The sequence below is a fragment of the Manis pentadactyla genome, chromosome 18 (genome assembly GCF_030020395.1).
Source record: "Manis pentadactyla isolate mManPen7 chromosome 18, mManPen7.hap1, whole genome shotgun sequence".
NCBI lineage: Eukaryota > Metazoa > Chordata > Mammalia > Pholidota > Manidae > Manis > Manis pentadactyla.
In genome coordinates this window covers 25250567-25268170 of record NC_080036.1, presented here as the reverse complement: position 1 = coordinate 25268170, position 17604 = coordinate 25250567, and the positions used below count along the sequence as shown (strand labels likewise).

Sequence of the window (17604 nt, the reverse complement as noted above, 5' to 3'; positions counted from 1 at the left end):
CAGAGCCTGATAAAGTGGGTGCCCTAAGTGCAATATGGGGAGGCCCAGGATTGATTTCATGCTTTTATTGCTGTTAAAAGATTCTTAGCATTTAGGCTGAAGGAAAATGTGGGACTGTTTCTCTGGGAGTCATGAACAAAAAGCCCAAGAAAGAATGAGGTATGTATGTTTTCCTGTTCTGTATTTTTTTCCTCTCTTCCAAACTCATAGTCCTGGTTAGGATCCCTCTACTTTCTGATCTGCAAAACAGTAACAGGGGGCTTTGTTACTTATCGGATAGGGACACCTCAGGGAGTGACGGACAGAGTTGTAGTGCTGTGGGTTGTGTTTGGAGACCCTCCAAAGTAGCATTTTTAAACTGTTGAATTACTACCCATTAAGGTGCGGGAAAATCTTAGTTTTAAAGATCATAGGATGAAAAATACCAGAAAGGAGCATATATTGCCACTGGTAAAGGTAGAAATTGTTTCATCCAATTTTTGTCTTCGATTTTATGTGTGTATTTTAAGGATGTTGGCTCACTGCATAAAATGGACTTCATAATGTGGGTTTCATTACGCATTTTTGAAAAGTTCCCTTCTGGAGGTTAACTCTAGGCCAGTAAGGTGGTCAAGAATGCCCCCACCTTTTCTCCCCCGTGCAGTTGATCCCACATAAAGGGGTTTTCCTGGTCCTGGTCATCTGACACTCAACTGGCTGCTGGTGTTTCTGGGCTCCTGTAACAGGGGCACCATCCACATCCCCCCTGAATAAGGATCAGGAGCTGTTCTCAAACCAGGAGCAAGCCAACCGAATGGACAGTGTAAGGAGAAGGAATTAACATTAATTTACTCCTTACAATGTGTTGTTCACTGGCCCCAAAACATTACCATATATAAACTTCACAGCAATCCCCGAGCAGACATTTTATTACTTTTACACGTAAGGAAATAGAAGTTGAGAGACACCATGATTTTTCCAAAAGACCTTACTGTCTAAATTTTTTTAAATTACTCTCTTTCTTTCATTTCAGTAACTCCTGGACCAGTCACCATGCCCTGCAGAAAGGATTGGTCTGCTTTGGCAAAAATACAGGCAAAATAAATGCAGCAAGTAATTGTAACTCTCCATATACAGCTTCACATCTTTTTATAGGAAATAATGCATGCAGGCATATCAAACTTCACAATTAAAGGACTCCCATATATGGATCTGGCCCTCACCATATACCTGTCAGATGGGTAGGGGAAGTATTATTTCCATTATAGAATCTGGAAAACGGATACCAAAGAAGGCACAGAGTCACATGCTTAATAAAGTGATAGAGCCAAATCTTGAACCCAGGGTCTTGCTTCTGAGCCCACTGTTCTTTCCAACACAGCTACTATTATTACAAGAACTGTGTTTTGAGTTGCATTCTATGGTTTTATAATGCAAGAGGCAAAAAAATTTAACTTCACAGAAAGAGGAAAACCGGACATACTAAGACCATGGTGCAGGGATTTTTTTCAAACATCTTTAAAAGCACTGAACAAAAGTTTATTCTTGAAATTTTTATTCTCATTACTAAGATCATCTGGCACTCATGGTAATTAGCCAGATTACTAAGTCCTTTATAGAATGCTGAGAATTTTGTTTAGAAATCAACTCATGTGTCTCCACATGGAAAGACCAGTGTGCCTTTGCTCCCCCATTGCATCTGCCAGGTTCTTGGAATGAAAAGCAAAAGATAAGGGTTTTCTCTGTCATTTTAAACAGGGAAAATTAATTGCTCCTGCAGAGATGAAAATTTTTACATTAGACAAGAAATCTGGTACAAAACCCTTTTTTCTTCTGTTCCCACCTGTGGAGACCTAGGGTTTGGCAGCACATTGGAGCTTACACAGTATAATCAGAAAGACAAATGCCAGATCCCTTCCTAATTGGGAAGCGGGCCTTCTTGTTGATGCTGTGGCCAAAGGCTGACCATGCTAGATAGAGGGGAAATGAAATGAGGTGCAGGATATTTGCATGTTTGAGAATGAATACCTTCCCATCAGCTCTGTATACACAACTAGATCTGCCTATTGAACTGCTAAGTGAGTAGAAAATTAAATAAACAAGACTTGCTGATCCTATGCTTATGGATTTGTAATTGGCATAGGAAGGAAGAACTTTGATGCAGTTTCCTGTTTTGTCTGCAATCATAATGAACAGGCTTCCAACACCATTAACAACAGAATCCAATACGTTAATTCTCAAATGAGGAAAACTTGGCCTACAGATTACTGTTGACCTAGGATTTAGGATTTGGGGTTTCTATGTGCAGTTCTCCAGCTGAGTAGTTTGAGTCTCATCAATATGAGTGTCAGTTTTCTGCACCCTAAAAAATAGGAAGGGGTAATGCTTCTTCCCTTTTTGACTTAATAAATCTATTAAGTGGAGATGTGCAAAGGGACTGTGTCAGAATTCATAGACGCTGTTTGTGATTCAAACTAGCCATTCTTCTGTCCCAGAAATCTCATTTTAGAGTTGTTTAACAGCTTCTCAGCATGTTTGGACTGCATGACAGCTTTGGAATCTATTCTCTGAGTTCCAGGTATGTTTCTGCTGATCCATATGAATTTGAGAAATCCATTTTCAATTTCACTTAAACCATTTTCTCATCAGAATGAGGACATGGGGATATGAACTTCACAGGGTGGTTGTATGGGATGTAGAAAATATGTATCAAAAGTACTTAATAACTGTAGCCTTGAGTATTTTAAAGCTAAATGTATCCTGCGGCCATAATTCAAATGCAGTCTGACGCATTTTTCCATTTGAGGAAAATGTACAGAGAGACAAAATGTAAGTGTTCAACCCCTCTCTGGGCACAAGTCGGGGTTCTGGAGAGTCCTGGATGCTGAGGTGTGAGGCAGGAAGGCCAGAGGTGTGTGTTACTCTGAAAAGCGTGAAAACAGAGTAACCGATACAGTAAAAACCTGAAGATGGGCCAAAGAATCCAACCCCTGGAAGGGGCCAAGCTGCCCTAAGTGTGACGTATGGAGAAATGAGAGCCATAACAGTTTAGCAACCAGGGGAGGAAGGAGAAGAGCAGATAAAAAGATAGGAGTTTCTCAAATGACAGCAATAACACAAAGCCCCAACTTCTGTGGGACGCAGCGAAAGCAGTCTTAAGAGGAAAGTATATAGCAATCCAGGCACACTTGAAGAAGCAAGAACAATCCCAAATGAATAGTCTAACACTACAATTATCGAAATTGGAAAAAGAAGAAAAAATGAGGCCTAGAGTCAGCAGAAGGAGGGACATAATAAAGATCAGAGAAGAAATAAACAAAATTGAGAAGAATAAAACGATAGCAAAAATCAATGAAATCAAGAGCTGGTTCTTTGAGAAAATAAACAAAAATAGATAAGCCTCTAGCCAGACTTATTAAGAGGAAAAGAGAATCAACACAAATCAACAGAATCACAAATGAGAACGGAAAAATCACGAGACTCCACAGAAATACAAAGAATTATTAAAGACTACTATGAAAATCTATATGCCAACAAGCTGGAAAACCTAGAAGAAATGGACAACTTCCTAGAAAAATACAACCTTCCAAGACTGACCAAGGAAGAAACACAAAAGTTAAACAAACCAATTACGAGCAAAGAAATTGAAACGGTAATCAAAAAACTACCCAAGAACAAAACACCCAGGCCGGATGGATTTACCTCAGAATTTTATCAGAGACACAGAGAAGACATAATACCCATTCTCCTTAAAGTTTTCCAAAAACTAGGAGAGGAGGGAATAATCCCAAACTCATTCTGTGAAGCCAACATCATCCTAATACCAAAACCAGGCAAAGACCCTGCCAAAAAAGAAAATTACAGACCAATATCCCTGATGAATATAGATGCAAAAATACTTAATAAAATATTAGCAAACCAAATACAAAAGTATATCAAAAGGATCATACACCATGACCAAGTGGGATTCATCCCAGGGATGCAAGGATGGTACAACATTCGAAAGTCCATCAACATCATCCACCACATCAACAAAAAGAAAGACAAAAACCACATGATCATCTCCATAGATGCTGAAAAAGCATTTGACAAAATTCAGCATCCATTCATGATAAAAACTCTCAGCAAAATGGGAATAGAGGGCAAGTACCTCAACATAATAAAGGCCATCTATGATAAACCCACAGCCAACATTATATTGAACAGCGAGAAGCTGAAAGCATTTCCTCTGAGATCGGGAACTAGACAGGGATGCCCACTCTCTCCACTGTTATTTAACATAGTACTGGAGGTCCTAGCCACGGCAATCAGACAAAACAAAGAAATACAAGGAATCCAGATTGGTAAGGAAGAAGTTAAACTGTCACTATTTGCAGATGACATGATATTGTACATAAAAAACCCTAAAGACTCCACCCCAAAACTACTAGAACTGATATCGGAATACAGCAAAGTGACAGGATACAAAATTAACACACAGAAATCTGTAGCTTTCCTATACACTAACAATGAACCAATAGAAGAGAAATCAGTAAAACAATTCCATTCACAATTGCATCAAAAAGAATAAAATACCTAGGAATAAATCTAACCAAAGAAGTGAATGACCTATACTCTGAAAACTACAAGTCACTCTTAAGACAAATTAAAGGGGACACTAACAGATGGAAACTCATCCCATGCTCGTGGCTAGGAAGAATTAATATAATCAAAATGGCCATCCTGCCCAAAGCAATATACAGATTTGATGCAATCCCTATCAAATTACCAGTAACATTCTTCAAGAAACTGGAACAAATAATTCAAAAATTCATATGGAAACACCAAAGACCCCAAATAGCCAAAGCAATCCTGAGAAAGAAGAATAAAGTAGGGGGGATCTCACTCCCCAACTTCAAGCTCTACTATAAAGCCATAGTAATCAAGACAATTTGGTACTGGCACAAGAACAGAGCCAAAGACCAATGGAACAGACTAGAGACTCCAGACATTAACCCAAACATATATGGTCAATTAATATTTGATAAAGGAGCCATGGACATACAATGGTGAAATGACAGTCTCTTCAACAGATGGTGCTGGCAAAACTGGACAGCTACATGTAGGAGAATGAAACTGGACCATTGTCTAACCCCATATACAAAAGTAAATTCAAAATGGATCAAAGACCTGAATGTAAGCCATGAAACCATTAAACTCGTGGAAAAAAACATAGGCAAAAACCTCTTAGACATAAACATTAGCGACCTCTTCTTGAACATATCTCCCCAGGCAAGGAAAACAGCAGCAAAAATGAACAAGTGGGACTATATTAAGCTGAAAAGCTTCTGTACAGCAAAAGACACCATCAATAGAACAAAAACGAACCCTACAGTATGGGAGAATATATTTGAAAATGACACATCCGATAAAGGCTTGACATCCAGAATATATAAAGAGCTCACACACCTCAATAAACAAAAAACAAATAACCCAATTAAAAAATGGGCAGAGGAACTGAACAGACAGTTCTCCAAAAAAGAAATACAGATGGCCAACAGACACATGAAAAGATGCTCCACATCGCTAATTATCAGAGAAATGCAAATTAAAACTACAATGAGGTATCACCTCACACCAGTAAGGATGGCTGCCATCCAAAAGACAAGCAACAACAAATGTTGGCGAGGCTGTGGAGAAAGGGGAACCCTCCTACACTGCTGGTGGGAATGTAAGTTAGTTCAACCATTGTGGAAAGCAGTATGGAGGTTCATCAAAATGCTCAAAACAGACTTACCATTTGACCCAGGAATTCCATGCCTAGGAATTTACCCTAAGAACACAGTAATCAAGTTTGAGAAAGACAGATGCACCCCTATGTTTATCGCAGCACTATTTACAATAGCCAAGAATTGGAAACAACCTAAATGTCCATCGGTAGATGAATGGATAAAGAAGATGTGGTACATATACACAATGGAATACTACTCAGCCATAAGAAAAGGGCAAATCCAATCATTTGCAGCAACATGGATGGAGCTGGATTATGCTCAGTGAAATAAGCCAAGCGGAGAAAGAGAAATACCAAATGATTTCACTCATCTGTGGAGTATAAGAACAAAGGAAAAACTGAAGGAACAAAACAGCAGCAGAATCACAGAACTCAAGAATGGACTAACAGTTCCTGTGTGGTAACCTCCAATGAGTTCTACACAGTGGTATAAAGGGCAGATCAAAGTGTGGGCAAAGGGTCTGTTTGTATTTATACAGAGGATCAAAGCCTAATTTGGCTACCCAGAAAATGAACTAAGATACGATATGAAGAAGAACTTCCAACATCAGCACTCTCTGGAAGAGTCATACCAGAAGATGATCATCAAAAAACCCCAACAAAGATCCACGCAGTGCTACAGCTGTAGATGCACTCATCCCACCAGTTCCTGGACTTGCCATGGGAATGAGGAAGGAGATATCTAAGCTGGCCTGTGCATACAGTAAAACGACAAATTTGACTGGATCTACACTGTTGGAACTCAACCAAGAATTAGGAGAAGTGCAAGTTGTAGCGCTCCAAAATCTTACAACTACAGACTATCTACTGTTAAAAGAACATATGGGATGTGAACATTCCCCAGGAATGGGCTGTTTTAATTCATCTGATTTCTCTCAGACTGTTCAAGTACAGTTGGACAATATCCATCATATCATAGACAAATTTTCACAAATGCCCAGGGTGCCTAACTGGTTTTCTTGGCCTCACTGGAGATGGCTGGTAATTATAGATCTGCTTTGGTTATGTAACTGTATTCCTATTATGTTAATGTGTGTCTGCAATTTAATTAGTAGTTTAAAACCTATACATGCTTAAATTACTCTACAAGAAGATATGTCAAAGAAATAATCAATCTTCCCATGTTTTCTGCCGCCTGCTACCTCTATAGCTTTTCTTCTTCCTTCCTAATTACAACCCTTAAATAGAATTCGTGCCTCATATCGAACTTACCAAGTATCATAATTCCTCCAAGTGCTAAAGATACCTCAAGACAAATGCTGGGCATAGAAGCCACAGGGCATAAATCTGCATAGAAGTAAAAAGCTAACCTTTTCAAACAATATGGCTTCTCTCTCACTTACCAACTTTACATTTCCCTGTATGGCCCCGGAAGATGACTGGTTAGCCAGAGACGGGTAAGATTCCTCAAGGGAGGAACAACCTAAGACAGGCACAGTCACAGGGGGGCCATCAGGTGAGAAATTGGGGATCAACAGAGGTGAGGCTTAGAACCTCACCCCCCCTGTTTTGAGAGAAATCTTCTGCATCCGTGGATGTTTTATTGCCCTGGTCTAGCTTGGATTAACACATAGTCTACAGGCACACACCTGATCATCTACATTTGCTCTCTTACAACACTAAACTATGTTTTCTACCTTTATCTTGCATCTACCTAAAAGATAGGAGTTCCCAAGAGCTAGACACAGACACAGCAGCCAGCCTCTTTCCAAGGAAGAAAGATCATAGGGAGTCGGATAGTTCAGTCTACACATTCAATAACACCACTAGTGAGGCAAGCCAAGGAGTTCATGTCGGCTTGTTTTGTGAACGTACAACATCCCAGCAGCCAGACTTCCTATCAGAGCATTTGTCAGATTGACAGTTTTGGGTTAAGCCTGATTGTTTTGAGTATCTCATTGGACAGATATTATCCTTGCAGTACTGACCCCATTTCTGAGAGATTGATATCTCTAGGGACATTGGACACCGGGGACACTTTGTACTGTGTCCCCAAACTTTATCCACAGGTCATAAAAAACAGAGACACAGCAAAATGGCCAAGGCTTTGCCTAGTTCAGGTTCTTGAGCTGGCTTCCTGGTTAAGTCAGTCAAGGTTTGTCCGATTTAATGGAATATTTCCAACCATGGCGCATCACCTGAGTCACTAGGAATAGCAAGATATGCAACACTACACCCAGTCAGTTAGCTCCTGGGTTCCAAAGACAGCGTGCCCAGTCTCTCTGTCAAGGCAACTAAGTGAATTCATATTTTAGATATTCACTGGAGCTAAAAACTTTGCTTGGAAACTTCCACTGTCATTTCTACAGCCGACTGGACAAATTGAAAGATCAGATCCAATATCGTCTTTGATGAAATAGTAATCTCAGTACATCTGATGTATTCCCTGCATCCTCATTTATCCCAGAATCAGGCCACAGCTTTCCTGCATCTCTGCTCCTCGTAGTTTCTCCCACTCACCTATTCATCAGATGCTTTTCTTTAAATTTCCTCCTCTGCCTTTCTTCCTTTCCATATATCCATTTGTAATATGTCTGAAATAAACCCCAAGTCTCCCCCAAAATATTTCTGCTCATGGAAGCAGGTATACAACTTCCATCCTCTGTTTCACACAAGCTAAGTTTAAAGGCCACAGGGGGGTGGGGGGAAGGCTTTTTGTTTGTAGCGTTTTGTTTTCTTTTTCTTTATTTTTGGTGCATGTGCCTTTCTTAGTTCTTACTGCAGTTAGATAAAGGCCACGCATTCTCTTCTAAGTGTCCTGAGGCCAAAAGAGACGATGGAAAAGCTGACACCCTGGCTCTGCCACTCACTCCTATTTGACCTCCAACATGTGGCTTAAATTCTGTAAACCTCAGATTTCTTCCTTGTAAACGGAGGATGAAGGATAAGGTAGAGCAAGAGCATCACACTTAGTTCATAAAAAGTACTGGGTATGAGTGGCTATCAACTGATTCCCTGTCCTTTTCTTTTTCTGATCAGACTCTCTCAAGGCAACTCAACGTCATGTTGTTTAATTATAAATATAAATCTCTTAAAAAATCCAAGTTATACAGGGTGTGAGAAGAGGGGGATCTCCAAAAACCCTGCAGTGTGAAGAGGAGTGAGTGATGCCAGTCAAAGGAAGGGGTACCTGGTACTTTACAGCCACTGTTTCAAAGTAGGAACTGTGGACAGTGGGATAGGCTGGCTTTCCCGGTCAGTTGGGTTTAAGCCCAGACAAGCAGCCAGGGACTGTTAAATCCAAAAATGATGCTGGTCTTTTTCATCAACTCCTTGGAAAAGTGGGGAATCAGTTTAACATGGCCTTAGAGTTGGGAAGGATCTCGAAGGATGACTGGCTTAGGCTTTGACCAACTGAGATAATGTATACAATGTGCTCGGTATACAGCAATCCTTGGCAGTGTTCATAACAGCTGGGGTAGGAGAGGTTGTACGTGTATTACTATTAGAAGTATTTGTCTGGAATCAAAGCAAAGCCACGTTTGGTAGCACCTTCTCTTCTGTCTCCAGGCTCTGCCTACATGTCAGGTTCTATAGGGACATCCTATGCATTGCGCTCTCTCTCAAGATTTTTGGACTAGGTCTCAAGTTCCTCTCCAAAATAGTTGAACACTATGCCGTCGAGCACCTCATTCAGCTTTATCACATCTTAGACATTTCAGCCTACAAATTAATTTCTAAAGGAAACTGACACCCAGAAAACACCCATGGTGACTAATCCCAGGACATCCAGGGCCTCCGGGTCAGAAAGTGGGAAGAGGCCTGATGCTGAGGTCTCCGTGATGAGCGGGTCCGTCACACCACCATGTTGTCTACAGGGGCAACGGTTGCCCTGAGCCCTGGGAAGATGCAGTGGGTTGGCAGAGGTGTGCCCCTTCCTCTCCAGCCTCTCCGCTGGCTCACCTCTCTGACCTCTCCAGTGGGGAGTTCGGGGAGCTGACCATTAAAATATTCAGTCATCACTCAAGTACAGTTACATAGAGACAGGCTCCAGTCTGCCTAACTCTAATTCAGAGACATTTGTCACCCTGCCACCGAGGCAGTTGACAGTTCGGATACAAACGCTTTAAAAATTCCTTCAAAATGGTGCCTTTGCTTAGTCCTTGTAACCGTGTGACTTAAAGACCTCACATCTGGAATGTCCTCAGCTCAGGGCCAAAGCAAGCATGCCGCTTTCTATCATTACCTCCTATTAAAATCACAGGTTGTTTAATAAGCACTTCTTTTTCTATTCTTCTTCCTATGTTGACTTTGCTTTTCATTTTCTTCACATTCATTTCCCGTCACCATTCTATTGTTTTGTGTCACCCCACTCATAACTGCTCATGGTCCAGAGACCCTACTTCTTAGAAGTTGTTGCAAATAAGCCCAGGCACAAACCAGGCAGTGTGAACCCACAAAATGAAACTCTTCTCTTTTTAATCAACTCCTAGAAGTGGAAATCAATTTAATATGGTTCGAGACAGTCATATTTTCTTACAACATCCTCTTCACAATTCCTTTGCACATCTGTATTTCTTAAGCATGTATGTCTAGTACACTTTAAATTACTTAGAATTCTGTGATAGTTGAATGTGTACCATACACAACACCATCTTGGGAAACTGGACTCTTCTTCCATGGTTTCTGGCTACTAAATCAGAAACAATTCCCTTTGCTCCATGCTAAGAAGAAAAGCCATAAAGAGTTTGCCAATTGTTTTATAGATAAGATTTCTCATCCAGAAAGACTCAAGAGGTTGCAGTCTTGTATGGCTCGGTTATTAGCTACATAAGAGTCCTTTACCACAAAGTTGGTGCCACATATAAATACTCTCTGGTGACCTCACAGTGCTGGAAACGTCTCTTCTGATCCTTTGAACAAAGCCATCAGCACTCCCATTTTTCTACCTGTCCCTTTGTTCCTTGCCTATGTCTGTGTGTGTGTGGCATGGGGGGTTGTTCATTTTTTCCAGCCTTCCTGATGGTCTTTAACCTCATCTGGTCCTACATCCTGACATCCCTCTGGATTAGCCACACTGACAATTCATCTTTCTGACAAACTGTGAAACATACACCATCTTACATCTCTTGGATATGTGCCTCAATGGCATGACCCAAATCCAGACACTTAACGAAACATCAAGATATGTACTGACCTTTCTGTGATGGCTGTGGTTTCCCTTTTTTCCTATTACAAAAGGCTCTACATGCATTGGGATCTGTATTTTTGGTATTCACAAGAAAGCTGAGAAACTTGCAACTAAGGGATAGATTAGTGGCTCTGATACTTAAACCCAATGTTACCCATTTTCATCTGCTCATTTATTTTTCTCTGCTCTTACACCAACATGCACCCTTTTTCTTTTGAATACTTACTTATTTTTGCATGATGCCATGAAGAATAAAACTGAACCTAAACGACATACGTTTTCACCATCTTATTGTTCCCCTGTCTTCAGAGTCTGGCCTCCTTTCCTTATAGGAGAAGGTCCCATCTCAAGTAGAACGCTACGTCCCTACACTCAAACATCAAATCCCATTACTGAAAATAAAATTAAAAGTGCCAAATGAAACGTGGCACTTACATTTATTATTTTTTAACTATTCGGTTTTACTACTGCCGCATGCAGAATCCTTCATTCCTGGGGAGGCTTGGAAGCTGAAATACGAACCATAAAATTTGGAATGTTATTCTCACCCACATAGTGAAAGAGATGATTTGTAAAATGTAGAGTTAGCATGCTGCCACCTCTGGGTAGGAGGGAATTGGAGTGCCGGCATGGTGTTGAAGGAAGGGTGGTGTTGCTATCTTTCAGACTGTGACCAACAGGGTTCAAAGGGGATGGAAGGCTGAGGAAAACTGCTGTCACTGTAATGACCACTTATGTCTATGAAATAAAGCTTAGCCACGCCTAAGAAATGGATGACCCTACATCTCTACAACATGAGACGCCAGTGTTCTTCTGACATTCTTCGGCTCTCCCCATCACTCCTTCTGGCCACAAATGCCACATCCCAGCCACCCTGACATGGTAGATGCTTCTCGGGAGTTCTTTGTCCTCCCACCTCATGCTTTGCAGATATTACTTCATCAAATGGGAGCTGTGTTATCCACCTGGCCTAACGTCTACCCATCCTTCCAAACTCTCTTTGGATACTGCCTTCTCTGAGAAGCTTTCCTGACTTCTGAGCCCATGTTTGATGGGCACATAGCAGGCCAGGCATCATTCTATTATAGAACCGTGCACCTTGTGAAATTCTCTGTGTGTCCTCTCTCTGCAATACGACAGCCACAGTGAGTCCCTGGAGATCAGACACAGCATCCTATTTATTGTGGATTCACCAGTGTTCAGCTTAATGCACTCTGGCAAGTAGTAAGTGCTCAGTAAGTGTTTGCTGAAAGAATCATGAGAGAATTGGATGCCGGCTGGAATAAACATTGGCCCCCCCCCACCTGGTTTTATTTGCAGAAGCAAGAAACAAATTTACATGCCTCCTTTAAGCATGTGATCAACACCCTATTGATAGGAAGTAAGCATTGATCAGAATATCAGGAGACGGCATTTGGCACTGAGGTTCAATGGACATTTGGGAACAGGAATGAAGAAATGATAGGTAGGCAGTGATCCTAGTCACTAGAAAAAAAACTATTGTCCTTCATTTTTCACGATGATTTTTAATTTTTTAATAGAATGTTTATTTTGAGTTCTATTCTGGCTATGAGAAGGGCAATGGTCTTGTTCCTATATTTGTAGTTACAATGAAAGGAAATTATGGCTAGAAATTTAGAAGTCAGATAAAAGAAGATGGCAGAGTAGGAAGAGATGTTTCTCACAGTGCAACTCCTGAGGGTGGGAAAGATGGTTGAGGAAGGTCTTCTGGGTGTTAGTGCAGTAGTGACAGTGAAAATAATTGTAACGCCCGAGAATTACCAAACACGTTATGTGGCAAGCCTAAAATTAAGCACTTCATCTATATTAACTTGTTTAATCTTCTCATAACCCTGTGAAGGTTTCAAACACAAGGAGGTTAAGTAAGTTACTCCAAAGCTGCACAGAAAAAAAAGGGCAGAGCTTGAGTTTGAACCTGGGTAGGCTAACTGCAGACTCCAGTGAGTTCTGAAGGGTGTCTACAGCAAGAAGGGGTGAGAGAGGGTTGTGGGTGGGGATGGGGGGAGGGTGCAGGTAGAAACAGAGTATAGCACCCTGGTGAGCATGTCATGTTGCAACATAAGGTTTTAATGGATGATACTAAGGTTTTGCTTTGGGAGGGAATGCAGTGATTAACTCTAGGTACCTGGGATTTTTTTATCTTAGTTATATCAAATAAAGAAAATGAAACACAGTTATACCTAAACTTGGTCATTCCCTTCAACCATGTATATTCTACATTTTCTCCATGCATGGGAGAAGGTAGGTATTGGTTCTATTTGCCTATATTCACTTCTCTAGTACAGTCATGTCAAGGGTCTATGTTTATGTAATGCTCAGTATAGTTCAGTGATACCTCCAAAGTGTTGTCATAGCTTCGTTTGCCATGTGGCATAATAAAAAGTGTGGACCTTTGAGTCAAAGGAGCTGGATGGAGTCTTATATGTTGTATGCCTTTGGATAATTCGAATAACCTCTTGGATTCTGATTTCTCTTCTGCAAAATGAGGAGAGCAATTTAGCTCTCTCATTGGGGCTGTTGATGAAGAGCAAATGGGATATTAGACCTGCAAGCATTTTCTAAACTTCAGGGAGATGACAGAAAGTGTTACTCGAGGGTTTATCATTATTGTATTCGTTCGCTGTTCATTCAGCAGTGATTTATGCGACTCCCACAGCGCACCAGCTCTACTATGGGTGCTGGGGATTCTACAGTGAACAACTAAGCAAGACCCTATTGCAAGGAGAACAAATATTCCCACGTGGAGGTAAGCAGGGGAAAGGCAATGAAGAAGTAAATAAATGTAATCCTTTCAGAATCTAAGAGCTACGAAAATCAACATGTGAAGGGATTTGGGGTTGGTTTTGCTATGCCATATTCCAACCACAAGCACTGACCAACTGCAGCATATCTAGTCTAAAAGACAGTCGTACCACAGCGGTATGAAGTCCAAGGCCATCTGTGGCACTGTTGAGTGCCCTTTGTAATTCTTGATACCTGGCACTTGTTAGACACATTGAACAAGTTTTTTGCATGTTCCCTAAGTGCATGTCAGTGACTGAAAATTTCCTGATGTCCTCTTGCTATGAAATATTCATAGAAGGGTCATTGCTTTTGGAGTTAAAAGGCAACTGAAAGCAACAGTAAATTCAATATCTTGAGTCTGATGGAGATAACTTAGTATAGTAGCAGGAGGGCAAGCTCCTGAGGGAGACGACCCAGCATTAGCTCATGCCAGTCACCACCCAGTACTTGGCATTACTGAAACTCTGTGCACATCAGTTTTCTACTCTATAAAATGGGAGGTAATCAAAGTACCTTAACTCATAGGATTGATTCATATGATATGAACACTTAATGCAAAAGTATTTAGAATGACCCCTAAGTATAGTCAACCTTCAGTACACACTGGCTATTGCAATTTTTTTCCCTTCCTTCTGTCCTTTTCTCTTCTCTTTTTTGTTTTCTTTTCTTTCCACAGTGGGAAAGAAAGTTGTTTTGCCATGAGTCAAAGCAAGTAAGTGGGAAAACAGAAATCAGTGAACTACCACTGCAACTCACAGCCATAGATAGGCTCAGGTGTCCCTCTTGGCTTGGGTTATGTTGTAAAGTTTTTCCATGGATCAGGCTAGATAGCAAGAAGACCTCTCCTAGGTACAACTCAAGATGAAAGAACCTCCGGCAGCTGTCTAGTTCATGGACACCTCGGTTCTGTCTTCATGCAAAGCTGTGTCACAGAACTAGTGAGAAATGCTCTGCACACTAAGCTACCTGCATGGGGACAGGTAGATAGCGCTCTACCCTCTGATTATTGTGAATACTTACAATTACTTTTTGTTGAAGCCCTACTGTATACCAGGCCCTAGGATAAGTAATTTATATATAACATTCAATTCTCATAGCAAATCTATTATTACTCCCCATTTTAAAGTTGAGGAAAAGCAGTTATGTAACTTGTCTAATATCACAGTGAGTTTCTGGTCTTTCTGATCTCAAAGCCCAGGTGCTTTTCTCTAGAAACACAGTCACATTCTTGAAATTACTACAGTGTCATTCCTGTGGTCTATACAGAGATTTCTGAAATTCAAAATGCTTGCCACGCAGGAGGGCGTCATAACTAATCACAACACAGACCAAACCCTTTGCTTCAGTAGGGGATGGTGACTTCCTGTACTTATCACAGGAAGGGCAAATAAGGACTTGTATTTTCTAGAAGAAAACCAACCTCGGTATCAGGCATTGGTGATGAGCTTTCCCCGCAGTGATTACTATGACTGGCAGAAGTGTCATAAGTGAGATATCTGTTAGACCCCAAGAGCTCGGAGCAATATTTGCGGCAGCTAACACAGTGTAAATGTTTAAAGCTCTAATCAGACATCCAGTCATCGGCTTCACGGTTGCTTTGCCTTTTGATGAGGAAATATGCAATTCCTTAGGGGTAAATGCCGAATGTTCATAAATAGAGAAGCATCCGAGATATCTATGAGCAATACTTATTTATAGGAATCATTTATCCAGGGTCTTTATGCACCTTTCCAGCTCCGGTGTTTTTCTGTGGCATTATCTATCACTGCAGAGCACACATAGATCCTCATACTCTTTCTATTTATATACATGGAACCTAGCTCCCTAATTGTTTTCAAATATCTAACTAGTGAGTTCATTAATTCACCTCCTGCCAGATGGTAGCACGTGCTTCTCTGTGACTTCTAATTCTCCCCACAGTGAAATGACTGGCAAATCATTTGTCCAGTCATAGTTTCTCTCCACAGCCATCAGCACCTACATCTGTGTCTATCCACAATATCTGGCCCAATCTATAAGGGGTTATTTCCCTAATGTGGGGCATTTTGCATTTTCCTCCTCTTCTGACCCTTCCAGGACTGTCTCCAGGGGGGCACCTCCCCAACACAGCTGATAACTGTTATCTAACACTTATGACCAAAATAGTGCGAAGAAGTTTTGTTATGGATTGTGGAGATAAGAGTTCAAACAAAGTAACCAATTTTATGGCTATGCCACTTTGGGTTAATTTCATAAACTTTACTTATTAAGTCTCCTTATCCATAGAACCTGATTAGTAATACTAATCTTACAGTTCTTTTTCCTTTTATGTGCGGAACAGGGTAAATTATAAGTTATGTGCTCTGCTTATGAATGCTGGTCCTCTGTGAAATGGACTTCCCCAAGAACTTACTTACATACATAATGGTTGCTAAGCATTGACTCAGTGTAGGGACTATGGTTTGTATTTTTCAACTCACTCAATCTTCAGATAATTCTAAGAAGTATTTACTATTGTTATTCCAGTTTCATAAAAAGAGAAAACTGACTGCCACAGATTTTGGTAACTTGCATAAGAACACACAACTAGGAGAGGAAGGAAACAAGATTCCAACCCTCATTTTTCTTAATTTTTGCCTGACTCTTAATTGCCGTATGCTCAGGACCCTGGACAGTGTCTGGTGCTGTAGATTTGGCTGGACTTGCATGAGCTACTACTATCTCTGGAGTTTTTTTATGGTTTTGCAGTGTTTAACGATCATATAGTTGGCTTGACCACGTGGACAGTTCACTCATGAATGCAAGTGAATGCCTTAGAGTTGGCTATTTCAATCACATCCATCTCTTCTTAGGAATATCAGTGCCATATTGAAGATACTGATGAAGCTCTAGTAAAAAATGGCTGCCATTTTTGGTTTGCTCGCTCTACCCCAGCACACAATACCAAATATTTAATATATATCATTTTCTTTGAACCTTACAATAATCCTATGGGGCAGATCACATTGTTACCCCAATTGCATAAATGGGGAAACTAAATAACAGAGAAGTAGAAAAGTTTAAATAACTAGCCCCAAATCACACTGATAGTAACTGTTTAAGCCAGGGTTTAAACAGTTACTCGGTATTCTGTAAGCTTGATATTCTATCTCCAAAGCCTCCTGAAAGTTGAGTTCATTTCTAAACCTCTTTAAGCTTCATTTCAGCTACCAATATAATGGGGATAATAATATTATCTGAATTATAGGGATATGAAAATTAAATGAGGTGTGTGGTATGAGAAAGTCCTTGGCACATTGAAGGGTGAGCTCAAAACAGATTAACCATTATCATTCGTAGCTGCTAGATTTCCAATTCTCTGAGTACAGATATTATACCTGATTCACTGTGCTTCCCCCGCAGCACCCAGACATTGTGTTGTTGCCTATGGTATATGCTTTTGAATGAAACTGAACAGAGAATTGGGGTTGATCAATGGGGATCAGAATTCCTCAGGAAGAATTTAGGAGGAGTGGTCTTCAGGAGTGCTGGCGCTTGCGGAAAGGTGGGGTTACTTTATAAGTCCCCTTCCATCCATGTAATAAAACCATTGCATTTCCACTGCCTTCACTCTTAAGAAGCCCCATCTCTTGGAATTCCCCTGACTTCACCAAGGGGGTGGGGGAGGCTAGCACAGCCTCCCACTGCCCCCTGAGTGGGCTGGCAGGAAAGACAGGAACAGCCAAAAGCCAAGGAACAAGTAATCAAAGAGCCTCCTAACCAACCTCTTCCACCTCAGTAGTGCTTTCTGCCCACCAGAGACACAAGCAGAGCATAGATTTACCTGCATCTGCTGGCAAACCTATTCACGTGTTCAGAAGCACAGCATAGCATGTTCCTCCAGACACCTGTGTGTCTACATATGCAGACATAAATGCACACTCACAGAGCAAAGGCAAGA

At 40.9% G+C, this 17604-nt stretch overlaps 1 protein-coding gene across 11 annotated transcripts in view; it reads right to left on the bottom strand.

Annotated features, from left to right (window-relative positions):
- The window catches only part of AGBL1 (AGBL carboxypeptidase 1), an 834111-nt gene that overhangs the window by 219741 nt on the left and 596766 nt on the right, over positions 1-17604 (bottom strand). The window contains exon 23 of one of the 11 annotated variants that reach the window (XM_057494796.1): positions 60-239. The exons of 8 other annotated variants lie outside the window; for them this stretch is intronic. In XM_057494796.1, coding sequence (XP_057350779.1) covers positions 92-239 — 148 coding nt within the window. In that variant the 3' untranslated portion in view covers positions 60-91. Of the gene's footprint in view, positions 1-59; positions 240-17604 lie in introns of those variants that run through there. 2 more of the 11 variants (XM_057494800.1, XM_057494797.1) reach the window with 2 other exon arrangements.